Source organism: Urocitellus parryii, chromosome 10 (genome assembly GCF_045843805.1).
Source record: "Urocitellus parryii isolate mUroPar1 chromosome 10, mUroPar1.hap1, whole genome shotgun sequence".
Lineage (NCBI taxonomy): Eukaryota > Metazoa > Chordata > Mammalia > Rodentia > Sciuridae > Urocitellus > Urocitellus parryii.
The window spans coordinates 142,707,495-142,734,545 of NC_135540.1; the positions used below are offsets into that span (position 1 = coordinate 142,707,495).

General features: G+C 65.5%; 1 protein-coding gene across 8 annotated transcripts in view; it reads right to left on the reverse strand.

Moving 5' to 3' along the window:
- Dok7 (docking protein 7) overlaps window positions 1-26,848 on the reverse strand; it is a 47,289-nt gene extending 20,441 nt beyond the window's left edge. For 7 of the 8 annotated variants that reach the window (XR_013344420.1, XM_077803486.1, XM_077803485.1 and 4 more), the window contains exons 1-8: window positions 26,739-26,848; window positions 26,622-26,667; window positions 17,931-18,161; window positions 16,035-16,235; window positions 8,622-8,741; window positions 6,482-6,610; window positions 4,494-5,221; window positions 1,161-1,203 (exon numbers count right to left, since the gene is read on the reverse strand). Coding sequence is in view for 7 of the 8 variants with exons in the window: in XM_077803486.1 (XP_077659612.1) it covers window positions 1,161-1,203; window positions 4,494-5,221; window positions 6,482-6,610; window positions 8,622-8,741; window positions 16,035-16,235; window positions 17,931-18,161; window positions 26,622-26,667; window positions 26,739-26,792 (1,552 nt within the window). In the remaining variant the exon portion in view is untranslated. The remainder of the gene's footprint in view (window positions 1-1,160; window positions 1,204-4,493; window positions 5,222-6,481; window positions 6,611-8,621; window positions 8,742-16,034; window positions 16,236-17,930; window positions 18,162-26,621; window positions 26,668-26,738) is intronic. The other variant, XM_077803487.1, reaches the window with a different exon arrangement.
- Window positions 26,849-27,051: the final 203 nt, after the last annotated feature.

Below are 27,051 nucleotides of genomic sequence, written 5' to 3' on the forward strand. Positions count from 1 at the left end.
CAGACAGCAGGAGGGCAGAGCCCGGGGCAGACTGCCACGCTGTGTGCAGGGCACCAGGGGCCTGAGCAGAGCTGGGCCTCAGCAAGAAAGGGTGGCTTCTGCTCGTCATGGTGACCACCTCATGGGAGTCCTGGCCCAGCAGACTGGTCCCCTGCTGGAGATCTGCTCCCCAGGGGGCAGGGGAAGTGCCCTGACACTCACACCCTGTCCAGGTCATGTGACATCAAGCGGCTCACAGGACCTGAGACAGGACGCTGGCTGGCTTGGCGGGGGCAGCTCAGTGTCCTTCGTCCTTGTCAAGCAAGGCCGGGCTGAGTGTTTCCAGTCTCAGAAAACCTGACCCAAGGCGAGGGGTTTCCGTAAACCCTCTGCATTTGTGGAGCGGGGGGACTCCATCTTGGGCACAAAAGTCTCCTCCTGGGACACCAGCAGCCACGGAGGGAGAGCCAGGGTCAGCTCGCTGCCTGCCTAGCCGAAGCCCTGCTTGCCCCCCACCCCCAGCTTCGAGGACAGGCTGGGCCACACAGTCCCACAGCTGCCGCAAACCATCCCCACACCAGGGGCTGGACCCAGCCTTCCTTGGAACAAGGGCAGGTGGTCTGGAGAGGGCGACTGAGCTAAAGGGTGCAGGCTAAGAAGGGGTGCATAGCAGGAGGGCAAGGGGCCTGTGGGCAGGTCTATTAGAGGCCAAGCCTGGTCTCAGAGCCTTTGGGGGCCCCAGAGCTGCCCTGCCCCTCACTAAGTCCCCAGGATACATGGCCTCCCCGGCAGGTCTCCCTTTCCCCTGGCAGCTGGTGACCCCTCGGGTCACTGCTTCCCATCTGTTCTCTGTCTGCTTAGGGCTTAGGAGCCAACTGCCCCAAGGCTGTGAGTCCCGAATCTCAGACCACGGTCCAGCTGCCCATGGGCTGCCCCAGCAGTTGCTGCTGAGAGATGCCCCCGCCATGTCCAGGGGCCACCTACCTGGGCTCCCCCACTGCCCCCTCCTGTGCGAGGACTCCCCGACTACCCACTTGCACCCCGCCGTCCAGGGCCAGCCAGCCACATACTGCCCTGCCCACCAGGCCTGACTTTCCAGCTGGCCTGTCAGCTGCCCGTCTAAGGCCCGTTTCCCTCTCACAGGGGCTGTGAGGAGCTGGACTCCAAAGCCAGGTGCCTACCTGGATGGGTCATCGTGGGTCCAGGGGGTGAGGCAGCCGCTCCCTAGACCAAAAAGAACACTGGTCAGTGTGTGCATCCGACTCCCTTCATCCTACCCCTGGTCCCCAAAAACCAGGACAGAAACCCCAAGAGGGACAGATTGGGGGACTGGGCTGCCTACAGGGTAAACTAGCCTGGGGGGGGCAACTCCTTATCTTCCAGGCCCTGGATCCAACTGCCCACTAGCCCTGACTGCCCTGCTGGGTGGCTCTGAGTGACAGCCAGCAAGGGAGCTGGAGGCCTCAGGCACTTGGGGACAGGGGCACTCTGAGCCGACTGGCCAGTATAGGACCCCCAGGGCCAATCCAGTCCCCACTGTGGCTGACGACTTAACTGGGACACATCAGCCATCTGGGGCCAGCAGAGCTGAACAGCTGCGGCACAGACGCGGGGTCCACAGCGGCCACACTGCACTCTGGCCTCAGCCTGCAGCCCTGCTCTCAAGAGTTCCTGGTCTAGAGAGCCACCTGGAGCCCCCAGTGACGTGAGCAGCCCCTGGATGGGCAGTGCATGGCCAGGGTGCAGGCAGACCTGGGAGGAGCTGCGGCAGGTGGACAGGTGAGGCAGGAGAGCCACCACACCAGACCCCACTTCCAGCTGCAGACACCCTGAGCCCTCGGGGAAAGGGCCCTCTGGGTCCAGGACGCCAGCCTAGGTGACCAGAAAGATCCCACATCCCTAACCCTCTGAGTGGGCAGCCTGGCAGGAGTGGGAGCTGGAAAGCAGGCCAAGGCACCCAGCGCTGACCCAGGCCCATGAAGTGGGTGGTCCCAGACCCAGGCTGGAGCCATGCCCCTGAGCGAGCTGACTGGCCAACTGCACCAGCTGCTGTGGGCCAGGGCCTCAGGACGAGAGGAGCACAACGGGGACCAGCACAGGCAGGTCACCTGCTCCCCACACCTGCAGCCAGGGCAAGTGCGTCTGCCCATTGGATGTCCCCAGCCCTGAGAAGCCCCAGCCCACCCTTCACCCTGCCATGGGAGAGGAGCCAAGGCTGGTGGCTGGCTGCTGCTCAGCAGCGGGCAGAACCTTGGGCAGCTGAAGACCGGCCAGCCAGTCACCCAGGGACAGGGAGTGAATGAAGGCTGCTTCGTCCTGAGACCCCAGCCCTGCCCTGCAGGTCCCCTAGTCCTGGGAAGACTGAGGGGCAGTTGAAGGGGCACCTGGCTTCTCCTAGGCCACTCATCTCACAGGGTACCACAGCCCCCAGCAGCCCCCAAGGGCCTCGAGGGTCTGTGGGCCCTCCCTCCTGTGAGTGCCCCCCAGCCCAGCCCCCACCTGCCCAGGACCTCAAGACGACTCAGGTCTCCCCAGACTAAGGGTGGACACGAGAGGCCCTGGCCAGACTCCACACTTCCACTCCCTCCCTACGGCTGGCCGTGGGAGGGGGGCTCAGGGGCCACGGCAGCCAGGACCAGGGCTGTGGCAGAGAGGGCCTCACCTCCAGGGCCCCAGGGCCCCAGCTCCCCAGCCTGGGAGACCCATTTTTTTTCTGCAGGAGGACCACCCTGGGTGCCTCCGGGCAACTCCTGTGACCTCCAGTGGACCCTCAGTGCAGCCCAGCAAGGCAGGCCCTGTCACCCCGTCAGAGGAAGAGGAAACTGAGGCTCAGAGAGGTGCCGTGGCTCGTGGGGCCACCAGCCAGCAGATGGCGCGTGTGGTCCGAGCTCAACCCCCACGCCTGTCCTTCCCAGGGGCCGTGGGGGTGAGCCCACTCGCCACGGCAGAGCAGGCTCCACAGAACGGGCAGGGGAGGCAGAGCCCCAAGGAGCCCCCACGCCAGACCCACGGGCCCGGGAGGTCAGCAGCCTTCCTCACCTGGGCGCTGGGAGCCCCGTCCTGAGCCCGAGGGGCTGCAAGGACCCCACTGTGGTTCCCAGTGAACCTGCAGGAACGCGCCACACGGCACACAGCCGCACACCTTGCACACCCTCCACACACCCAGGCCCAGGCTGCTGGAAGCCCCCCTCCCTGCACGCTGCCCATCCCTCGGGCCTCAGCTGCACTCTGAGGCTTGGGTTCCGCGGGGAGGCGGGGAGGCAGGGAGGCTGGCCACACAGAACAGACGAGGCAGTAAGAAAAGAAAGTTTTATTTCCAGTCGGAGAACGTATACAAACAGTGTCAGGTTTAAAAAGCAGAAGAGCAACAACAGGTCAGCCGAAGAGGAGGTGAGAGCCAGGCTTCCAGGCAAGCTGCCCGAGGGTCCGGCCCGCTGCGGACGTGCAGGACTCAGCCTCCAGGGTGTCCAGGACAGCGGGCACGGGCAGCCTGGCACTGGAGAGCGGAGCCGGGAGGAGGAGCCACAGCACTGAGCCCAGACGGCCTGGGGCACCTCCACCCAGCCCTGACCACCAGCTTCCTGGTCCCAGCAGGAGGGCACAGGGGGCTTTTGTCCACATTCTGGATTCATTTTAAAGTTTATTTGTTGAATGATCCACTCATTTGCTTACTTGTTTTGCGGTGCCCAGGGCCCTGCAGGTCGGGCAGGTGCTCTACCACTGAGCCACACCCCACTTCCCCTGGGGACTTTCAAAGGGACCCTCTGGAAGGCTGACCTCAAGAGCCCGCGCTGCCTGGAGGACTCAGGGCTCCACTAGCCTCTGCCCTGCCGCCTTTGCCCAGAGCCCTGCCGGAGCTCAGGAGAGAGCAGAGGGGGCACAGACTCACACCCAGAAGCCAAGGAGCCTCCTGAGCGTCAGTTTCCTCCCCGGGGCGGGACGTCGTGCCCACCTGTGGGTGCTGCCAGGTAAATATGAGAAGTGACCACACACCAACGGTGCCCAGAGAAGTTCCCCTGCAGAGACGGGCTCCTGGGACTGGTGTCCCCAATGCTGGGGGGCGGTTTACAAGCAGGGTCTGTGCACTGCAGAGATGACCCAGAGTGGGAGGGAGCAGTGGTCATCCAGGAGTGAGCAGGGGGCCGGATGAGGTCAGTCCTCAGCAGCAGCCCTGGCCACTGGGCGCCAGCACCACCTAAAGCCCCAGTGCCCGATCCTCACTCGAAGCTAGGCCTGGGGGCTCTGCCGACCCCGCCCCGCCCCGCCCCGCCCCGCCCGAGCCTCGCTTTCTAGGACACACGGTCCAAGTTGGACCCTCCACGGGCAGCCAAAGCACTCCTGGGGGAGGACAGCGGGACGCTGCCCACCCCACCCTCTCCACAGGTCCAGGGGCTTCTCAAAACGCGTCGGAGCGCTGCCTCTGCAGACAGGCCCACTCCGCCTGCTCCTGTCCAGGGGCAGAGTCCAGCCCCTCACAGCCGCGGGCCGCCCTGCGGTCAGGGAGGGGGGTTTACCTTGAGTCCTCCACAGACTGGACATGCCGAAAAGAAAGCTGGAGGTGGCCCGGGGTGGGGCCCGCCTGCTTCCCAGGGCTCGCCGGGGGCTGGGCTGGGCAGTGTGGCCTCACTGCCTGGGGCCTCTGTCGCCTGTCCCCGCCGTCTTGTGACCAGCCAGCCGGAAGGACACCCGGCCGACGCCTGACTGCCCGAGTCCGTGGTCGCGCCGTGGTCGGGGCCACCCTGGGAGGCTGCGCCCGGGTCCCGGGGGGCCTGGCGCAGGCTGCGGGGCGTGTCGTAGTGGTGCCGCAGAGAGGTGGGCACCTGGTACTCCGCCACCCCGGGCGGGCAGGCACACAGGCTGGGCTCAGGAGCCCCTGCGGCCGGCGGCAGGCTGAGCAGCGAGCCGCACTCCTCGCCGCCCGCCCGCCACACGTCCAGGCTGCTGTCGGCGTAGGACGAGAAGCTGCCTGAGTAGGAGGAGTGGCTGCCCGTGGCGATGCCGCTGTCCGAGGAGCTCTGGCGGCCGACCTCCTGCAGCTGCCGCGGCCGCAACGGTTTCGGGGGCAGCCTTGAGGCACCCAGCGTGGCCTCCCCGGGGGCCTGGGCAGCCGCCAGCCCCGGCCCCTCCTGTGACGAGCCTGCCAAGGACGAGGACTGCTCCGGCCACGGGGTGAGCCTGCTGCTGGCGCTGGTGTCTGAGTGGCTGGCCTCGGAGGAGGAGCTGGACAGGCTGCGGTCGTCCCCTAAGACAGAGCAGGGCTCTGAGGTGCTGAAGGGCACTGGATAGTAGAAAGCAGCTCCCAGCCTCCCTCCCCACCCCTTCCCTAGAGCCCATGCCTCTGCCTGCCCCTGCTGGACCAGAAGTCTCCTGAGGACAAGGACATGCCTGGGACTCCCCCCCTGCTGCCCTCCTGCATGGCCAGGCCCCTGCCTCCCCTAGTCTGTGCCCCTGGGCAGCTAATCCATCTTTGCATCCTCCCATCTCAGCTCAGCCAGGCTGACGTCCAGGGCTCCAGAGTGAGAACCCAGGGTGCCCCCAGGGGGGGCAGGAAAGCTCATTACAACCCTGGGCTCCTGCTCAGGGGGAGGCCTGGACAGGAGGGGACAGGCCCACTCTCCCTCTGTTTATCCCAGAGGACAGGCAGCAGAGGGTACTGGTAAGGCCACCAGAGCGCCCATGCTCTGGCCTGGGAAGACTGGTGTGGCCACCTGCCAGGCTGGCCACCCTCACTGGACTGCCCACCCCTCTGTCCATCTCCTGCCACCGTGGCTGAGGAGGAGCCTTGCTCCTGCAGCAGCTTCCTCTGCCCTGGAGACTTTGAGCACAGACTTTCAAAGGAACGTGCAGGAGGTCTGCAGCCAGCACATGGTGGGCAGGTCCCCTCAACACCTGCTGCCAGCACTTAGCAAATATCCGTGGGGTAGTGAGTGAGCGAGTGGGTGCACAGGAGAGAGAGGGGAGGAGTTAGCAGGAGGGACAGGCATGGGTAGGTAGGTGGGTGGGTGGGTGGGTGGGTGGATGGATGGATGGATGAATGGGTGGAGGGGTGGATGGATGGGTGGGTGGATTGGAGGGATGGGTGGATAGATGGATTGGTGGGTGGATGAATGGGTGGATGAGAGGATGTGTGAGTGGGTGGATGGATGGATGGATGGGTGGATGGATGGGTGGATGGGTGGATGGATGAATGGGTGGATGGATGGGTAGATGGATGGGTGGGTGAATGGATGGTTGGGTGAATGGATGGATGAATGGGTGAATGGATGGATGGGTGGGTGGATGGATGAATGGGTGGGTGGATGGATGGGTGAAGGGAGAAGGAAGGAAGGGGCAGGAGGGAAACCATGTAAATGGGGGGATAATGATTGGCCAGATGGCTGCAGGCTCGGGGCAGAGAAGGAAAGAGTGACAGTGGATACATACAGACGGCTGCCTGACCCCTGACTGGAATGGCAAGCTCGGAGTCCAGTCCCTGTGGCCCAGGCCAGGCCACTGGCCTTACCTCCGCTGCCCGGCCGGCCGGAGTGCGAGAGCATGCTCAGCCGCTTCTCCAGCTTCTCCAGCTGCAGGGCCTCAAGGGCTTCTTGGGCCGCTCGCTCCTCCAAGGTTGAGGAGCCCCCGGGGCCCGGGTCTGTGGCAGAAAGAAGGGTCAGTCCCAGGCCACATGCTGCCAGGATGTCCCTGGGTGCCTTTTGCAGCCACACCCTAATGCAGCACCAGGGCCACAGCGGAGTCGGAATAGCCCCTGGCATTTTGCCAGAAGTAATGGTTGAGAGGGCGCCATTAAGATGATGCTGGATTGATTCAATTGTATATAGACCCCTGCTGACTGACCCGCTACTTTGGAGTTCCCGTTGGAGTGAGTGCGCGCGCAGCCCGGTGGGGGTCTGGGAGAGTTCCCTGGGAGTTCTGGTTGGTGTGTGGTGTGCCTAAGAGGGCCGCGTGGGTGGCGTTTGCGGGAGTTCGGAAAATAAAGTTTGTTCCTGCTTGAGTGGCTCGTGATTTGTGCCCGGCCAGACTGCAGCAGAGGTGGCCAGCTTCAGCCCCAGATCTTCCTGCACTGCAACCCCAGCTCCAGGCACTACCCACAGAATGCCCCGTCAGGTCCCTGTGGCCCATCCTGGGCCCCTTGGGACAGTCATCCCTCTACCCACCTTGGGCCCCTGTGCCTATGGACAGCCCCAATCTCCAGCTTGGGTCCCCTGTCCATGAACAGCCCTCTGAGCCAGCTGCACTCCCTCGCCACCCCACCAAGGTATCAGGCTCTCTCCCAAACAACGGGCCCTCTCTGTCCTGCTGACCCCATTCCACAAGAGATCTGCTCACCTGGTCTGCTGCACCCACTCCCAACAGGGCTCCCCCTCTGTCTCAGTGAGACGCCACTCCAGCCCTGTGGCTGCCCGCTGTGCTGGGGCGCTTGGGCTGAGCCCTGCTTGGCACCCCAGGCTCCTCGCCACCTGCTGACCCTTGTCCATCACCTGTGTGTTTTCTGAACCTGGGAGGCAGGAGCCTTTTCCCACCCAGGCGGGGTGTCATCCCTCGCGGGTCCCACGCACCTGCTGCCCACAGCCAGCCCACCGAAGCCCAAGTCCCTCCTGAACCAGGACCCTGGCAGCCACAGAGCCCCACGTCCAGATTTGAGGGCACCTGGCAGACCTGCTGCCTGTGAGCAGGATAGCAGGGCCTCTGGGGGAGATGCACTGTCCACTTCCAGGCCCTGAGCACACACCACTCAGGTCTGCCTGCAACCTCAGGGCAGGACACCAGCAGGTGGCGCTGCTGCATTGTCCAGGCGAGCCCCAGGGAAGCAGGAAGGGCTCTGGCCTGGGCACCCGGCCTCCTCAGCAGCTCCCCACCTGCAGCTGCTCCGGGGTGGGCAGCTCATTGTTGCCACTCAGTCCTCGTGGGAACCTCTGCTCTCCTGCCCACAGGACGGGGCAGCCAACGTGAGCTCTCTGCCCACCATGTGGCTACAGCTAGATCATGGACAAGGGCTGTCCCTGCTGGGGCCAGGGGAGCCAGAGCTCATCCTGCCCGGACCTGCTGGACCCTGAAGGAGCCCAACCCTGCTCTGGGCCCCTCAGTACCTGGACCATGTGGCCACTTGACCCAGCAACATCCCTGATTAGAGTCTTGCTGAAGCAGGACACCCAGCAGCAAGCAGGGAGCGCGGAGGGACAAGAAGCCTGCTTAGTGCAGCCCTGGTGCCCACCCTGACTGCCCACCCTGACTGCCCACCCTGAGACCCACACCCAGCCAACCTCCGGGCTGCTCCCGCCTCCTAACCCGGAGCCACAGAGTCAGATCAGCTGCCCACGAGCCAGTGACCTCAGGAAGACTCCTCGATGCACCATGGGGGCGGCCTCCACAGCCCTGTGACCGTCCAGCCAGGGGCAGCTGTGGCCAAACTGCCCCAACTACTGTCCCAGTGGCTCAGAGCCCATGGAGGAAGGGTCTACAGGTGTGATCCACACCCCAAGACACATTAGCTGACCCCTCAGAACCCCAGGCTGCCCAGCAGCATGGTGGCACAACCCAGGCCAACTAACTGGGTTGAGTCAGGATGGCCACTGGACACCAGTGGCCCCACCCCAAGCATGGCCTCCCCATCTGACCTCACCAGGCCACACTCCCGCACACACCTGGGAGGGCTGGCCGCAGCCCGAAGGGGCCCTTGGTGGGGGAGATGCCTCTGACGATGCAGTCGAACAGGAAGCTGATCTGCTCTCCCTCGGCGGAGGACAGGAAGAAGACCCCTGCCCCTGCAGAAGGAGAACAGCGAGGCGAGGTCAGCCTGGCCCAGCACGGGCCGGGGGCACCCTGGCAGAGTGGGCACAGGGTCTGCACATCCAGTCAGAACCCACAGGACCTGGCTCCCCTGGCCTGTGAAGCCACGTCCCCAGAGCCCTGGACCTGTCCCTCTGCACCCAGGAACCCCACGCACACTTCAGACACACATGCTGTCACAGCAGCCACAGGCTGCAGGCACCAGGCCTGAAGGGCTCCCCACAGGGCCATCCCCGGGGCCCGGGGCTGTGGCTGCATCTGGGCACTGCCTGGGGACACAGCAGGGCAGCTCGGGGGCACCCTCTCCCAGGCCTCGCTGCGCAGATGGTGCACAGTAATCCTGCACCGACGAGGTGTCCTGCCCTGGACGCACAGTCCAAGGATGCGTCCCTCCACCCAGGCCGCCTCAAGCCGCCCTTGGCCACAGGCAGTTGAGTGGTCAGCTCCAGCCCTCTGTGCCTCGGTTTCCTCAAATGAACCAGAAGACCAGAGGCCCCTCCCAGAGTGGTTCTGAGTGGCGGAGGCGTGTCCAGTCAGGGCTCCCTCGGGTGTCCAGGAGCGGGGCTCACATCCCAGAATGGCCACCACTGACCCCAGTCACACCAGTGGCCCTCACCTTAGCTCCTCACCCACACGGAAGGCATCTGCCCCACAGACGGCCTTCAAGTGGCCAGCGCTGACCTCCCCACAGTGAGCCGCCTCCCTTCTCCCCAGCCTTGTCATAGGAAGGTGCACCTGAGGCCATGGCTGTGCCTGGGCTGCCTCCCCTGCTGCCCACTCAGTAGAAGGAAGGACCCGTGCCATCAGCCTGGGGTCACTTGGGCGGAGGACCTGCTCCGGGCCTCCACACCCAGGAGAGGCCTGGGCAGTGAGTCAGCAGGGAGGCCCCAGGCCACGTGCCCTGGCTCAGGCGCCCAGCCGGCCAAGGTTGAATGGAATCCCTCGCTGGCCGCGTGAATGGGAGGCCAGGCTGGCGGCACCCACCTGCTGAGCCCCGGCACGTGGAGTGGACACTCGGCACAGATGTCACCGGAGAAGCCCTCCCCTGGAGCCTCTGCCCAGGGCCCAGAGAGAGGCCTTCAAAGCTGCGCAGGCCAGCTCTCACGCAGCGCAGGACCAGGCAGGGGCAGTGCAGCCCTCTGTGTTCAAAGCTCTGCCTCCCAGTGGCTCCCTGCCTTCACTGAACGTGGGCCGTGAGGTCCAGGGACTCGGCCCACCCCCAGGGCTCCCGGGCCTCTAGGTGACCATGCAAGGGTATGCAGGGGAGAGCAGCCCCCACAACTGTGGACGCTTCATCACGTGATGCCCCAATCAGGAGACATAACGGTACCGTTCCTGCTTTACATGAGGAGACTGGGGCCCAGAGAGAGCAAGCCACTTATACAAGGTCACAACCCAGGTGGACGCAAGCCCAGGTCAGCGGGCCCACTGAGCAGTACCTGGCACCACAAGCTTCTAGTCCTGCTTTGGGCAAGGGGCTGCTCTTGACCAGCAGAGTGACAGGGGTTGAGATGGTGCCCTCCTCGATACCCTCCCGGGGGGACAATGCACTGACTCCGAAACTCTCTGAGGAATAGGACTTGCGAGCTGGGCAGTGGAACAGGAACGAACCCCAGGAGGGCAGGCCAGCAGGTCACACACAGGCCATCTCACGGGCCCACTCCCTGGCACTCTGCTCCCTCGCCACCCCACCCGCATGAGGCTCGGCCAGCCTGGCCCCGCCCTCACAGCGGGCCTGGCCTCTAATCCCAAGCTCCCCGACAGCTGGCCCGGCAGCAGGACACTCAGTGCCCTGACTATAAAAAGCCACATTACGGAAGGGTGAGCCAGTCCTGTGTCCACTCAGCCTGCAGAGTCCCGCCCCCAGGAGACGTCACTGGGCAGGCCCTGTGCACAGCAGCCGCCAGTCCGGGCCCCAAGTGCCCATGTGGCAGTCCCACTAGCTACCCCACCGTGGCGGCAGGGCTGACTCCAGGGGCCTGGAGGACATCCATCTCCGAGGGCCAGTCTACCTGCGCCCACAGAGCCAGGCCTCCCGGGACAATTGCCACCAGCCACTGTGAAGCCCCCTCTCGCCACCCACCCCACAAACACGCCCAGGTTCCTGTCACCCCCACCAGGAGGTGGACTCACTCGGCCCCTTGGCCTCCTGGACCTCCGTGGACTGAGGCTCAGGTCACAGAGCGTCCGATGCCCGTCCCCAGCCCAGACCCCTCTCGGGAAGCCAGCAGTTCACTCAGGACGCTCGGGGGACCCAGCACTTTTCCCCACAAGGCGCTTCATCTGTCCATAGTCCCAACCCAAGGCCGACACCTGGCGGACAGGGACCACATCAGAGTGGCCCGCGGCCCCCAGTGCCCTCTGAGAACCAGCCGTCCCACCAGTGGCCGCCTACCCTGCTGCAGTCACCCTGGCCCTTGCAGCCCACCGCCTGCCCGATGCTGCGTTCCGAGTGACCGAGTGACCCCAGAGTTGAGGCAGGCCGTGGGGCCCACAGGCGCAGGGTGGCTGCTGCCTTGTGAAGGTGGGGAGACAAAGCCGGGGTGGGCAGGGCCTGGACAGGCGGAGCAGAGCGCCAGCCGCCCTGGCTCCAGCCCCGAGGAGCGGCTGTGGTGCTCCCTGCCAGGGGTCAGGCTGCAGGGTCTCAAGAGCCTGCTGGCTCTGCTCTGTCCCTGGCCTGAGAGCAGGTAGGGACGCTCCCCTTCTGCTGACGAAGGCCACAGTCCCCTCCAGATGCCAGGCACAAGCTTGCACTCATGATGACGATGACTCCGAACCATGTGCTTCCTCCCTGAGCACAGCACGGAGTGCCAGCCCAAGACCCTGCCCGGCTGGGGGCCTCCTGGACCCTGCTGACCAGGGTGGCCTGCCTGCCTCAGGAGCCAAAGCTGGGCCTGGCTTTTACTGTTCCCTGTGTCTCCCAAGGGCCTGCTCCCAGCCCATCCTCCACAGAGGACAAGTGGCCCGCCTTGGGCAGGTGTGGGTGCCGTCCCCTGCAGTGGGACAGGAGCCGGGGCCTGTCTCAGCCACGCGCAGGAGTGATGCAGGAGCTCAGAGCCCCCTTAGCCAGAGACCACCATCCAGGCACCAGGGGCCACTCCAGACACCTGGGAGGCTGAAAAGTGACCCTGGAGTGGAGCCACCCAGGGGCCGAGGTGACGGAGGGTCTTGTCAGTCCCTCAGGGGCTGGCTTGAGGGTCTGCCACATAATCATAAGGTCAGAACGCAGGCTGGCGCTTTGTGGGCACAGCTCATCCCCCCAGCATCCATGCTAGGGAAACAGCGAAGCCCAGAGAGCCCGAGAGGCCAGTGGATGCTCAGACCAGTCGCACAGCAGCTCTGAACCCGATGCGACGGGGCTCTGTGTCCACACCTGACCCACACTTGAAGACGCGAGCCGGGTGCACGGCCCACACAGCCCCCGGAGGCTACACAGCCTTTCTTGAGGGCAGGGGGACACTCGGCCTGCCCCTCAGGCCGCCTTCTGCCAGAGCAGTCAGACTGCAGCCCACCGGCCCTAGGGCCACGGTAGCCGGCAGGTGTCCGCACTCCCGGCAGCTGGTCCTGCTCCCAGCAGGGCCTTGTGTTCCTCGAGAGGGACGGGGAGGGGGGCTGGCCCCCCCGCCAGCACAGGCTCACCATAGACAGAAGCCACTCTGGGGAAGGGGCAGCCACCACAGTGCTGTCCTGGGGCTCAGGGACACCTCTGGGCAGTCACAGAGACTTGGGGCAGCCATGGCCTGCCCATGTCAAACGCCCCCTGAACACCCAGGCTGCCCTGGCCGCAGTGTCCTTGTCTGCCCAGTGGGATGTCTCTGAAGACCCCCTGGACACGGGGGCCCTCAGCGGGGCTGCCACGGAGGGCAGCCGGGCAGCTCTAGGCCTGGTGGACTCTTGAGAGCCCGGCAGAGAAGACAAACGTGGGGACAAAGCAGGGGTCCAGAGCCCAGAGCCCTGAGTCAGCAGGGCTACCACCCTACACAGAGAGCCTCCTTCTCTAGTGTCATTCCACGGCTCAGGGCAAGGGGCCAGGCAGGGCTGTGTACGGCAGGTTGGCACCCACACCTGTCCCCGGCCCAAGGGCAGAGCACCAAATGGGGTGGGGGTTCCACAGGAACAAACTGTCCCTCCCACCCCTGTCCTGGACCAGCACCTCAGCAAGAGCCCATCCCCCTCCGCCGGCCCTCTCCCTGCCCGTCCCCGCCTGCTCAGCGTGCCCGGAGCCCCAACAGCTGCGCCGGGGTCAGAGCCTTCCTGGCCCCAGCCTCTTCCTCCAGACCTCTGCACCTGGGGCCTCCCACCTGCTGGGGCTCCTCCCTGACACCCAGACGGCCCCACGCCAGGCCCGGCCACAGCCAGCCCCTGCCCCTCCCGGCCACCCTCCTCTGGCAGTCCCCAGCCTGTGGCCCCAGGGAGACCATGAAAATGTGCTTCATGTGTCAGAGTCACCTGTGACCACAGGTCTCAGATCATGACCTTATCATATGCCACCAACCGCCAAGTGACTGTGACCCTAGCAACATGGTGCTCGGCACAGGGTCCCTAGTTAGAAGTGGCAGTAGATCAGTGTCCTCTTAAGGGTGTGCCCTGTCCGACCCAAGAGAACTCACCCTGGGGACCCTGTAAGGAGGAGTCAGGCAGCCAGAGCGTCCGGGTGGGATCCCCGAGGGGCAGGCACCCAGGTGCCTCTGACCACAGCTCGGAGCAGCCTGGGATCTGCCCAGGTGGCTGGATCGTCAGCCCCCCGGGGTGATGCTGGCCATGGCTGGCTGGGCCCACGTGGTGCCGAGACCCTGCGCAGCCCTGGCAGGGCTCCTGAATGGCCCTCTCTGAAGAACCTTCCCTCCACCCCAGTGCCTGGATCGCAGTCTCCTGTCTCCCAGGGCCCACCCTCCCCAGGACCCATCTCTCGGCTGCCCGCCACGGAGCCTGGCTGGGGGTGTGGCCAGGAGCCTCCCTCCACCAGGGTAAACAGGTAAAGAGGGGAGAAAAGGAGCCGCGGGGCCAGCGTCCCCTCTGCCCTCCGGATTGCTGTCTGGGTGGGGGTCGGAAGGCATGGTTCCTGGAGGTCACAGGGCCGGGCTGGGGCCGGGAGAGGGAGAGGATGTTGATTCTGTACTCCAGGGTCTTCTAGAAGCTTCCGATGACCCCTCCTCCCTCTCCCGCTCTCTCTTCCAGGGACACAGACGCTATGTTTCAAATCAGAGACCTCGTGTCTGAATGGGGGCCTGTAGAAGATGTGAAAGGGTCCTGCAGATGCCGTTAGGGTAGGGATCTCAAGATGAAACCACCTGCAGCACCCAGGTGGGCCCTAAACCCGGTGACAGTGTCCTTACGGGAGACAGAGAAGACAAGGGCAGAGGCCGTGTGACCTGGCCACAGCTCAGCAGGCTGTTCCCCAGAGCCCTAAGTCAGGTCCTGCTGGCCTTGGATTTGGGACTTCTGACCCCAGACTATGAAGGTCACCGAGTTTGTGGTCACCTGCTACAGCAGCCCCAAGACATGGACAGAACCCCAGGGCCCTCCTAGCCTGCAGGTCCTCTCCAGGATGGCCAGGTCTGCCCACGTGTGGCAGGTGACGACCCTCGGCTACGACCAGCAGCCCTCGCTGCACCCACGTCTCCGCTGGGCCGAGGGAGTCTGTGGCATCTAAACCCCAGTCCGCCAGCCGGAGCAGCCGGCAGCCTGTCCTGCCGGAAGGAAGGAGCGAGCAGAGTGGCAGGGCCCTCAGCCTGCCCTCAGAGCCACCACTGGTGACCTGCACACTCCAGGGCTCAGCTCTCAGTGACCCATGGGTCTGAGCCAGGCCTGGAGCTGGGAGAGACAGAATCCCAAGAGTGTCGGAGCCGGGGCCAGGCCGCCCGGCACCCAGCCGCGCAGTTGCAGGCAGATTCTCGCAGCGCCGAGCTGACCCAGGGCTGTGTGCAGCACAGACATTCCCCTCAGAGTTCACCTGGTTTTCTGGAAGCCCACACGCCGGGCCTCTGCCCCGGGAGCCACTGGTCCATGCTGGGTGGGTTTTGGGGGAAAGGGGCCTACCCACACCAAGAGAGAGGATTCCAAATTCTGAGGTCTAGAGGAAAAACCCCAGGGGGCCCTACTCCGTCCTGTCCAGGACCAACCAGCAGGTCTCCAAGGAAACAGCCTGGCGCTGCCCCGAGGGAGGCGCCTCACCAGCACCCCCACTGACCGTGGCAGCCGATACCTGGGAGCTCCACGGAGAAACAAGGACACGGTCTCCCTGCTCAGATGCTGGGAGCAGCTCCAAGAACCCCCCACCCCCCCGTCAAGGGGCTCCCAAGGAGGAAGAGGCTGCCCCAAGTCTGAGCCATTTGGGGCCAAGTGGGCAGCACCCAGCACCACCTGCGTCCACATCTGCATTTGCTTTGCCCAGAGATGGAGGTGCTGCTGCAGCCGGTGGCCAGTGAACCCTCAGGGACCCAGCCGCACCGAGCCAGGTAGGTGGTGCCTTACGAGTACCAGGTGAGGGCCACGCCCTTCCCACCCACCTCCCATGCCAACCGCACTCCTGACGCGGCCGAGTAGGAGCAGGGTGCTGTGCACTCCCACGCTCCTCCACCCAGAGGGTGCCCATCAGGGCCCGGGAGCCCAGCTGGTGCCAGGCCCACACTCACCAGGCCCCATGCCTCCCACAGAGCACGCTGACTGTGGTCACCCAGGCCCCAGGAGGCCACACCGAATGGCAGCCAGCACGGACAGCAGCCTCTCTGGAGAGGGGACGAGGGTTCTCTTCCCTCCTGTGGTGCCTGCAGGTCTGTCCCCACAGTGCCCCAGGGGGCACCTCAGGCTCTGAGTGAAGCACCCCCCCTCAGTACCCACCACCCACTCAGCCCCTAGACCTGGTGGCCAGACGCTGGCCCTGCTTCCCTCCTGGCCGGTCACTCAGCATGGATCAGGGCCCGGGTATCCAGCCGTCACTGCACAGAGGACAGCTCCAGGTGGCCCAGGGGGCCAGTGGCTGATGGGTCCAGGAGGAACCTTGGTCCTCAATGTGTTTTCTGCATGTGGCACCCACGGGTGGCTCACTGGCCCTCGCAAAATGCTTCCATTAATTTTTTTTCCCCATTCAATCTGAACAGGAGGCTCTGCCGCTCGGTGACCTCACACACAGGCCGGGAATGGCTGAGACTCTGGACCTGGCTCTGAGACCCAGGCACCACAGGAAGGAGAGCAGCCCCAGGGCCAGGCCTCCTGAGTGGGGCCCCAGGCGGACCCCCGTGCTGGGCCCCACGCAACCGCGTACTTACAGTAGCCACACCTGGTCCCGCCTTCGAAGATGAATCCACTCGGCACAGCCCCGTAGCGCCGGAGGTCAGGCAGCTTCCACTGCCCCACAACGGCCGGAGGGATGTCCCTGGCCAGGACCAGGACGTCATTGCAGAGGTGGAGGGTGGCCGGGCCGCTCTCCAGCTTGGTGCCGGGAGCCACTGTCACATGGAACCTGTGCACTGGGGCGGCAGGGGCAAAGCGCATCACCCAGGGAGGGTGGGTAGGTGGCACCCAGGCCTGGGCAGGGGAGGCCCCGCAGGTGCTCTCCTGGCCAGGGGACCACCCAGCTGGACAGCAGGAGGCAGTGGGCTGCCTGCCATGGCCCACTGACCTCCCCTCCCATCTTTCAGGGGCTGCCTAGGGTGAGCTCTGGGAGGGGCCTGGCTTCTGGCACCCCGCCCCCAGCCACACAGTCATGGCCTCAGGGGGCTCCGGGGAGGACAGGGCCCATCAGCACGGGGTCAGGACCTGTGCGCGGTGCACTCCCTGGAACGGCCCCGCCCTGGCAGCCGTGGACTGGGAGACTGAGGCTCAGCGTGTGGAAGGTGGGGACCATCTACTGTAGCCTGCGCTGGAGGCCAGCCTGGCCGTGGGTGCTCAGGAGGCCACGAACCTTCCTCTCTGGATGGTGGTCCCCTCTCCTCCCCTGGGGGAAGCTCCTGAGACGAGGACAGCCGTGAGCTCTTCCCGCCTCCCTCTCTCCCCAGGCCACCCCACTCAGAAAGTAGACCGCGCCCTGAGTGACGGTCCTCAGCCTGCGGGTGCCCACCCCTGGCCCCAGCCCACCCCATCTCCTTCCCCACAGCCACAGGGTCCCCAGCTCCTCCAGGCTGTGGCCTTGACCATCCCCCGGAGCCCACCCCCCGCTCTCTTCAGGATTCCTCTCAGGGTGTCTCCACAGGTGCCTGGGCAGCCCCCTCCCCAGTGGGGTGGGCACTGCCCCACCCAGATAATGGGCCCTGGCAGAGCCACGCCAGAACCCCACCGGGAGTTTCCTGGGAAGGCAGGGTCTTCTAGCCAGGCCCCAGGTCTGGCCTCAGGTCAGGCAGGGCGGGCAGCTCACAGTGGGCCTTGAAGTGTGACTGTGGTATGTGAGAACTGAAGTCCCGCAGAGAGCCAGGAAGGACACCAGGTGTGCAGACGGACGGCAGAGCCTGCCGTGGCCGACAGCCTGGAGTTGGCTCACCCTGGAGGGGCTCACCTGGACGGGTGGCCCCGGTCTTGGTGTTTCAGAGAACAAGGCCTGAGAGGCTGTAGTGCTCGTCACTGGGGCCTTCAGTGCCCAAGGCCCATGCCTCGCCAGGGGCCTGGCTCAGGCCTCCCCTCCACACTGCAGAGCCCCAGGGCCCCAGCTCCAGGTGCCCTTTCCCAGGGTGGCCCAGCTCCATGAACCACCTCTGTGGGCAGCTGTGCCTCAGGCACACGAGCTCACTGCCTGTCCACTGGCCACTCAGCCACCGCCCTCCTCCCTGCCCAGACTGTTCCCACCCTGACACTGGCTCCCGGGGGGCTGGTGGCTCTGCTCTGCACAGCCCAGGCTCACATGGCCCAGGAGGAAGCGAGGGCGGGACTTTGGGAGATGATGGGTGGCAGCTTGGACCAACGGAGCTGAGCCAGGGAGCTTACCAACCCTGCAGCCCCAGAGAATCCCACCCCAATCCTTGGTCTGATCACCCCCAGGCAGGGTCTGGCTCTCCGGGACCCCTCATCCAGAGCACAGAGCTCAAGGCCCAGCAGGACAACGTTTGAGGTGTCCACTAGCTTCCCTTCATTTGTGTGCATTTCTGGGTCTTGTCTGCCCCTGCAGTCCACGTGGGAGAGGGCCCCAGCACTGTGTGGGAAGCCCTCCCCGGGGCCTCCATCTGGGCACTCACCCTCACCAAGCGCATAGCGGATGCGGGCATCCCAGGCACACATGGCCTGGCGGCTGTCAAAGCCCAGCATGACAGCCTGGGACAGGCAGACGATGGCCAGCGTGTGGACTAGACCCTCATAGGGCAGGCCAGGCTCCAGGCCACAGATGTCCTCCAGGGTCAGGCTGCTGCGCTCCCGGAGGCCCTTGGCACGGTCGGACTTGTCCTTGTAGGCCAGCATGAGCAGGCAATCTGCAGAGGAGGCAAGAGGCCATGGAGCGTCCACCAAGATGCCACTGCCCACTGCCCCCATCCTCAGCACCCCCTGGGAGGACATGGCACAGCTGGAAAGAGACTGGGGCTTAAGATGTGACCAAGAAAGCCATTCATCCACCCCACCCCCTCCTGAATGACCAGCAAGCCCCCTTATCACTGTGGCTGGGCCTCGACTCCACCCGATGACCACTCTGCCCAGGCCTGTGAGCCCACCCTGGCCTTGGGTTGCAGGAGCTGTGGTCCCTGACTCAGGAAGCAGGCTCAGTGCCTGCCCAGCTGCGTGGGCCTCCTCCCTGCTCTGAGGCCTGATGCACCGACGCCTGCTTCCCCTCCATTCTCTTGGCTCCCAGGCTGTGGCCTGAGCCCAGCCCTGGGGAGGAAGAGGAGTGTCACTGGACCATGGGTCCCACCCGAGCAGCACGGCAGGCCTCCACCTGTCCACTGGCTGCAGGGACAGGCCTGAGTCTCACCTCCTGGCCCCTCCAGGACACTCGGGTCTCCATCAACATGTCATTGCCAACACTGCCACTGCTCAGCGTGGCCCGTGCCCACCCAGGTCCCCCACAGCTCCAGGACCCCAGAGTGCCCAGTCTTGGAGGAGGGTGTCGGCCTAGGGACCTAATGCAAACACCAAACACGTTCGCACTGACACGACCCCAGATCCCACATGAAACTCAAGGAGTCAAGCCCCTCGCCCGCCTGCAGGAGAGGGGGACGGAGGTGCCCAGCCAGGACAGGGCGGTGCCGGCTCAGCCCCTGGGAGCAGACACTCCTCTTTAACCGGCCCAGCAAACCCACCTGAGACCCCAGGCCCCAGATGACGGGGACGCCCACACCGCTGCGGCAGAGTCCCCCACACAGCCCTGAGCTCCACCTGCCTCCCTCCCAGCCCAGCTTCTAGGACCAGGACCAGAGTCCCAGCCTGGAGCGAGGGACACCACCAGAGGCCTACAGCCAGCAAGCTTTCTCTGTGAGGGCCAGAGGGTGACAGTCTGTGCTTTGCAGGCCACATGGTCTCTGTGTCAACTACTCAAAGCTGTCCTCCTGGTGACAGAAGAGTGCAGGCCAGTGGCCCCTGTGCCCACCTGGAGGGTCACTTTCAAACACAGGCCTGTGGGCAGCGGGGCTTCCGCCGCCTACTGGAGAATCCTTCGCTGGCACCTCAGTGTTGACAACATGGAGAAGGAGGGCCCCCAGGTGAAGAGAACCAGAACCCACAGAGGCCACCTTTCCCCTCGCAGGGCCAGCAGGATGCCTGCAGGCCAGATCCCAGGCAGGACCACAATGCCCGGGCAACGCAATAGTGAGTTCTCATGGGAATGTCCCCGTCCCATCACCAGAACACCAAGAAAGGCACAGGCAGCCCGGCAGCCCCTCACCACCACCCACAGGCAGCCAGGCTGCGTCCCCTGTGCTGCTTCCAATAAAGCTTTATTTACAAACAGGCGGTGCTGGGCTTGAGAGGGCACCTGCCCACCCCCAGGGAACCCTGCCTGTGCCCAGGCTGCGGAGCAGGTCTGCCCCCCCCCAGGACGTTAAGTCTGCGCAGGACCCCACCCTCGTGGAGCCCCCTGCAGATCTCGGCCTGTCCTGGTTGGGCTCTGTCTAGCGGGCCAACTTGAGTCTGCCCCTCAACGCACTTCAGCTGAGGCTGGGTGCAGGATTCTGGGGTCACCCTGGAGGGCAGAGCCCAAGGATGAGGCCCAGGGCCCAGCCCTGGCCACCCACGCCCACAGGGGCACACCCACAGTGGGCTGAATGTCTGTGCCCGCTCAGGCACTGAGGTATCTGGAGGCGGGGCTTTGGGCAGAGCCTCAGTGGGGGGCTTGTGAGGGAGGACCTGAGGACCCCTTCCCCGGATGAGGGAGAGGCAGCCAGGAGGTGCCAGCTGGGAACCAGAGCAGCCCCTGCTGGGCAAGAGCCCGTGGTAAGGAGGGATCCCGTCATTCACTGGCCACCGGGGCTGGGTGGCTGTCACAGCATCGGCAGACAGAGGCGCACACACACTCCCATGCACACCTGGGCATACACACAATTGCACACTCTTACACACTCACAAAAATGCTCACTCACGAAGCAGGATGGCACATGTCTGTAATCCCAGCGGCTTGGGAGGCTGAGGCAGAAGGATCCCGAGTTCAAAGCCAGCCTCAGCAACAGGGAGGCACTAAGCAACTCAGTGAGACCCTGTCTCTAAATTTAAAAAATATCAAATAGGGCTGGGCTGTGGCTCTGAGTTCAATCCCCGAGGGGCAGGTGACCAGGTTTCAGCCCCCACCTGCCTACCCCGTCCTCAGCCTCTGAGCCTCTGTTTTTCCCCTGAAAGTTGGAGAAAGCCCAGCTCCAGGGTCCAGGCACTAGCTGGGAGCTGGGCCTGGCCACTGAGGCCTCTGGGAGTCCCCACACAGGGCGGCCAGCAGCAGCCCCACCGCCAGGCCCTCAGCACAGAAGCCTAAAGGACTCGGGGCTGAAAGGCAAGTGACTGACCCCGGGCCCTCCACCCACAACTTCTGCCCTGGGCAGGTGGGCAAGGTGGACCCCCAGCTGGGCTGGGAGTGAAGAGACAGCAACACTGAGTGGGCTTGGCTGGGTCATTCCCCACCCGGGCCCCAGGGCCCACCCACGGTTCATAGCCCCCTTGTGCCCTGCCTCGTCCTGGCCTGGGCCTTCCTGCAGCCCTGAGCCGCGAAGCCCAGCTCCCACAGAGCTGTCCCAGGAGCGACACAGACAAGTCAGCACCCAGGACAATCATCAGCAAAGTGCTGTACAAGGAGGGGCAGGGACCACCTGTGCGTGGGCTGGTGGCTGAAGGCCCAGCCCAGCAGCTCCACAGGAAACAGTGCTGTCTTAGAGGGAATGGCCAGTGCATCCCAGAGGCAGGCAGCATGGCCTCTTCAGGGCCTAAGGGCCGGGAAGCACTGGAAAAAGGGAGGCAGAGTGGTCTGCAGTGCAGGCAGCTGGTCAGGGTCCTGGCTCCAGAGAGCTCCAAGGCTCTGGGCCCAGAGGCTGGGCTGGCTGGTCTCTGAGCCTCTGTGTGGCCTGGCGTGACTGCCGCCCCAGAGCTCCTGCCCCCAGGCGAGAGGCCTGCACACACCGTGGCGCTGGCCACGTCGCTCTCCCAGCCCTCTGGACAGGAGACCACAGGCCCTCTAGGATGAGAGGAGATGAGGGTGAGGGATTAAGGGGCCTCTGTGGATCTGGGGGGAGGGATGCCTGGGAGGCTGCCGGGGGCCAGGATGGGGGTCTCTCCTGGATGAGAGAGGCTGAGAAACCCACTGGACATGGGGCAGCAGCTGGACAGGCGTCTGGAGATGTAAAAATAACCGGGAGTCATGAGCTCACAGAAGCCTTGCAGCCAGGGCTGGGAGCCCAGGAAGGAAGGGAGAGGCAGGGCAGTGGCCTCCCCATGGAGAGGAACTGCAGGGTCCAGTGGCCAGCAAGGAGGCCGCAGGAAGGCAGAGAGCAGCGGCTGCTGGACCCGCACCCTGGAGGTCAAAGTGACCTTGAGGCTGTGTCCCTGGAGGAGACTGAGGGACCCTGCTGAGCACACAGCAGCCTGGGGCGGCCCAAGAAGCCGGGCAGGGGCCGAGGGCGCTGACCTGGTTGGCTTGCTGGGGCCTCCCAGGACACACAGGGCAGGCCAAGGGCACTCAGGAAAGCAGCACCCTACCTGTGTTCACAGTGGTCACCCCCGACACCACAGCTGGCACCACAAGAGAGCATGGAGGTCACTAGGAGTGGCTGGGGCTCAGCACGCAGGCCCACAGCCCCGGCTCCCCCCTCCCCGTCCACCCTACCCAGACCCTGGGCGTAGGCTGGCCGAGCGCTGCTCTGAGCTGCTCAAGAAAGATGCTGGGCAGGGGCGCAGCTCTCCTGGGCAGGTCCACGGGGGCTGCGCCAGATTCTGGGCCCAGGAGATCCTGTTCCTGGGATGGGGCTTGCGGGAAGCTGGGCCCTGGGTGTGGCCCTGTTTTGTGATGGTACCATGGGAAAGGAAGACTGGCCGCCACCCCACCCCTCCTTAGCCAGGGGCTGAGATGTCACCTCATCCCCACAGGGAAGGGGGCGGAGTACAAATGACCCAAAGCAAGAGTCACCAACTTCCGAAGGGATCCCAGGGCCCACAGGGCCTGACATCTGGAGGAACTGGTCAGCAGAGTAGCCAGCTGCACAGGCCAGCAGTCCCAGGAAGGGATCAGGCAGCACAGGTGGCCCCAGGGCTCCGGGCACACATCCCGAAGCTACCCCTGCCTGTACCTGGGTTCAAGGTCCTGTATCACCAAGACCATGTAAACGGGGGTCCTCCTGTAGGCAGGGGTCCCCAACCTCTCTGCCCAAGCCCCCACCCCTGCAGACTGCTGGTGGGTGAGGCCAAGCCAGGGACCCAGCCCTCCAGGAGCAGAGAGCAGAGATCACAGGCAGCCAACAACCAGGGGCCACCCACTCCCTGCTGCCCACTCCCTGGCTGCCCAGCCACTCCCACAGGCCCCTGTCCTGGGCCAGATCCTCCAGGTTTCTCATCCCAAGCCTCCCGGTCTCTAATGCCCCCAAAGGCACTGCCAGCTCCGGGACTCAGGTCCCTCGTGGGGGCTTCCCCAGCAAGAGGGAGCCCCAGGAGCGGCTCTCGGGCAGCCTTGGAGTGGTGCCCCTCCAGGTCCCAGTCTCAGTGAGGCCCAGCCAGGACTGGACCCCGATGCCCTCTCCTAGAGGCCCAGAGAGGGGAGTGGACGGCCCTGCGCAGGGAGGCAACCCCAGCCTTGAGGAGCACAGCCCCACGAAGACTCCCTAGGGTGCTGCGGCCAGGGTCCTGCACTGCCCACCTGCTAGCCTTGGCGGCCATGGGGCCTGGCTCTTTCAGACCCGCCCACTAGGCCTCATTAGGAGAGGCCCACCCAGGCTGCAGTGGAGAGGCCTGTGCCCACCACCCACCTCCTGCCTGACGCGGCTCCTGGCCCTCAGGTGGGAGGTCTGCATTTTAAACCCAGGGACCTGGATGCCTGTGACAGAAGATGCCGGCCGTCCTCTCCCCAGCACCCAGATCAGGGGTCTGGAACCTGGGGAGGGGCTGGGTGGGGTGGGGAGAGCCCTTCTCCAGTGAGGACTGTGGACTGGACAAGATGGAGGGGCCGCAGGCCACCAGTTGGGGGGGTTGGGGGAGGGGCAGCCGTAGAAACCAGAGCCAGGGTCCAGGACAACAGGACAGTGGCAGGGCAGACGTCCACCCAGAGAGGCACCACCACTGCCCACCCTGTTCCCAGCCTGGCTGCACAGTCCCCTAGGGACAACTGACCCGGCCCTGGTTCCCTTTCCTGTCCTGCCTGCCTCGGGCATTCTGCCTCCTGACTGCTGGGCACATGGAGAACCCAGAGGTGCCGACGCACTGTCCCTACTGGGAGACCTGACCCAGGCACCTCCACCCCCGGTGCCCTGCAGGCCAGCCGGCCCTGCCCCCTGGGAAGCTCCTGTGCTCTGAAGAGGCACCACTGCACCCCAGGGTGCTCTCCCAGTGGGCACCTGGGACAGGGCTTTCTGGCCTCTCGGGGTACCCAGCGCAGGCTCTGGCCCACCCTGTCCAGAGAAGCACCGTCCCACAGCAGGCCCCAGCTTCTGGCCACAGCTGGCCAAGGCCTTCATGCCTGCCCACTGTGGCCTTTGCCCCCACAGCCATACCCGGTCTGCAGGCTGGGGCCTTTACTCCCCAGATCCCCACTCTCCTGTACCAGGGTCAGGGCAGGGCAGGGGCAGGGCAGGGCAAAGGCAGGACAGCACAGGGTCAGGGCAGGGTTAAGGTCAGAGCAGCACAGGGTCAGGACAGCACAGGGTCAGGACAGCTCAGGGTCAGGACAGAGCAGGGTCAGGACAGGGCAGGGCAGGGCAGGGCAGGGTCAGGATAGAGCAGGGTCAGGACAGGGCAGGGTCATGGCAGGGCAGGGTCAGGACAGGGCAGGGTCAGGACAGAGCAGGGTCAGGACAGGGCAGGGTCAGGACAGGGCAGGGTCAGGACAGAGCAGGGTCAGGACAGGGCAGGGTCAGGACAGGGCAGGGTCAGGACAGGGCAGGGGCAGGACAGAGCAGGGTCTGGTCAGAGCAGGGTCAGGACAGGGCAGGGTCAGGGCAGGGCAGGGCAGGGCAGGGTCAGGATAGAGCAGGGTCAGGACAGGGCAGGGTCAGGACAGGGCAGGGGAAGGACAGAGCAGGGTCAGGACAGAGCAGGGTCAGGACAGGGCAGGGTCAGGACAGGGCAGGGTCAGGACAGCACAGGGTCAGGACAGCTCAGGGTCAGGACAGAGCAGGGTCAGGGCAGGGCAGGGCAGGGCAGGGTCAGGATAGAGCAGGGTCAGGACAGGGCAGGGTCAGGACAGGGCAGGGTCAGGACAGAGCAGGGTCAGGACAGAGCAGGGTCAGGACAGAGCAGGGTCAGGGCAGGGCAGGGTCAGGACAGGGCAGGGTCAGGACAGGGCAGGGTCAGGACAGGGCAGGGGCAGGACAGAGCAGGGTCTGGTGAGAGCAGGGTCAGGACAGAGCAGGGTCAGGACATTGCAGGGTCAGGACAGAGCAGGGTCAGGGCAGGGCAGGGCAGGGCAGGGTCAGGATAGAGCAGGGTCAGGACAGGGCAGGGTCAGGACAGGGCAGGGTCAGGACAGAGCAGGGTCAGGACAGGGCAGGGTCAGGACAGAGCAGGGTCAGGGCAGGGCAGGGTCAGGACAGGGCAGGGTCAGGACAGGGCAGGGTCAGGACAGGGCAGGGTCAGGACAGGGCAGGGTCAGGACAGGGCAGGGTCAGGACAGAGCAGGGTCAGGGCAGCTCAGGGTCAGGACAGAGCAGGGTCAGGACAGAGCAGGGCAGGGCAGGGCAGGGGAAGGACAGAGCAGGGTCAGGACAGGGCAGGGTCAGGACAGGGCAGGGTCAGGACAGAGCAGGGTCAGGGCAGGGCAGGGTCAGGACAGAGCAGGGTCAGGACAGGGCAGGGTCAGGACAGGGCAGGGTCAGGACAGGGCAGGGTCAGGACAGGGCAGGGTCAGGACAGAGCAGGGTCAGGGCAGGGCAGGGTCAGGACAGGGCAGGGTCAGGACAGGGCAGGGTCAGGACAGGGCAGGGTCAGGACAGAGCAGGGTCAGGGCAGGGCAGGGTCAGGACAGAGCAGGGTCAGGACAGAGCAGGGTCAGGGCAGGGCAGGGTCAGGACAGGGCAGGGTCAGGACAGGGCAGGGTCAGGACAGGGCAGGGGCAGGACAGAGCAGGGTCTGGTGAGAGCAGGGTCAGGACAGAGCAGGGTCAGGACATTGCAGGGTCAGGACAGGGCAGGGTCAGGACAGGGCAGGGTCAGGGCAGGGCAGGGTCAGGACAGGGCAGGGTCAGGGCAGGGCAGGGTCAGGACAGTGCAGGGTCAGGGCAGAGCAGGGTCAGGACAGGGCAGGGTCAGGACAGGGCAGGGTCAGGACAGGGCAGGGGCAGGACAGAGCAGGGTCTGGTCAGAGCAGGGTCAGGTCAGAGCAGGGTCAGGACAGAGCAGGGTCAGGACAGGGCAGGGTCAGGACAGGGCAGGGTCAGGACAGGGCAGGGTCAGGGCAGGGCAGGGTCAGGACAGGGCAGGGTCAGGGCAGGGCAGGGTCAGGGCAGAGCAGGGTCAGGACAGAGCAGGGTCAGGACAGGGCAGGGTCAGGGCTTGAAAGACTGAAAAAACAAGAAGCCTTGGAGCTGGAGCCCCTTGGAAAGGGGCCTGAGGCCCAGGCAGGAAGTGACCATCCACAAAACCGGCCAGCCCCCTCCGCAAGCATCCCCTTCCAGGGAGGAGAGATGCCCCGGTGTCCTGGAAGACCCTCTGGCCACAAGTGTGGCGGACACATGCCCCCGCCAGCCCCCCACAGACCCGCAGCCTGGGCGGCTCCAGGGCACCTGTCTCCGGGGACAGCTGCAGCCGCGCCCTCGAGTGGGAGCGGTGCAGAGTGGCCGGCCACGGGGGCTCCGCCTGCTCCCCCCACTAGGGGTGCGGGCTGCGGGCAGGACCACCCCCTCTCCCCAGCGGTCCGTGCCCCCCAAACACAGTCAAGCCACTTTCCTGGGACACAGCAGGGCTCTCCCCACCTGGCCTGGCCCCTGGGAAGGAAGGGGACATGAGCCGGGCTCTGCTCTGAGCGCTCCCACCCGCGCAGTACCGCGCAGTCCCGGGGGCAGGGACGGTGCCCTGCAGGGTGTCCTTGCCGCTGAGGGAGCTACAGGTTTTTTTCCCCTGGCTGCTCTGGGGCTGGGGACGCGGCCTTCCGGGCCACCCGGGGCGCCCAGGCTGCAGGTCCCGGTCGCCCAGCGTCGCGCACCACTCTCCGGTTACCACCAGGCTGGGTTTCAGGGACCGAGACTCGGCTATTTCGGTCTGGCCAGTGGCGCCGGCGGGGATGAGGCCGCAGGGCCCGCCGCCCGCCGCCCGCCGCCCGCTCACCTGCCACTGGCGACGGCTTGCGCAGTACGAGCCACCTACTCTTCCACTGCGGGGACAAGGACAGCGTGAGCGGCCGCCCATGCGCGCCCCGCCCCGCGCCCCCTGCCGCGCCCCGACCTTCTTGCCGTCCCGCAGCTTGACCTGGCCCTCCACCAGCGCCGCCTCGGTCATCTTCTGTCATGGTTCCGCCGCCCGCCGCGCCCTCTCCCCGCGCCTTGGGCGCTGGAGCCCAGGGTCACTTTCAAAATAGCTCGGGAGGGCCTGGGCTGGGCCAGGAGGGCGGGCCTCGGCGCCGCGGGCGGGGCAGCCAGGGACCTGGGGCGGCGGTGTCGCCGGCCCCTGCTGCCAGGTGGAAGGAGCCTGTGGCGGTGGCCTGTGCGGCTCCCCACCCCTCTGGCCTCTGCCCATGGTTCCTGCCCACCGGCAGTGT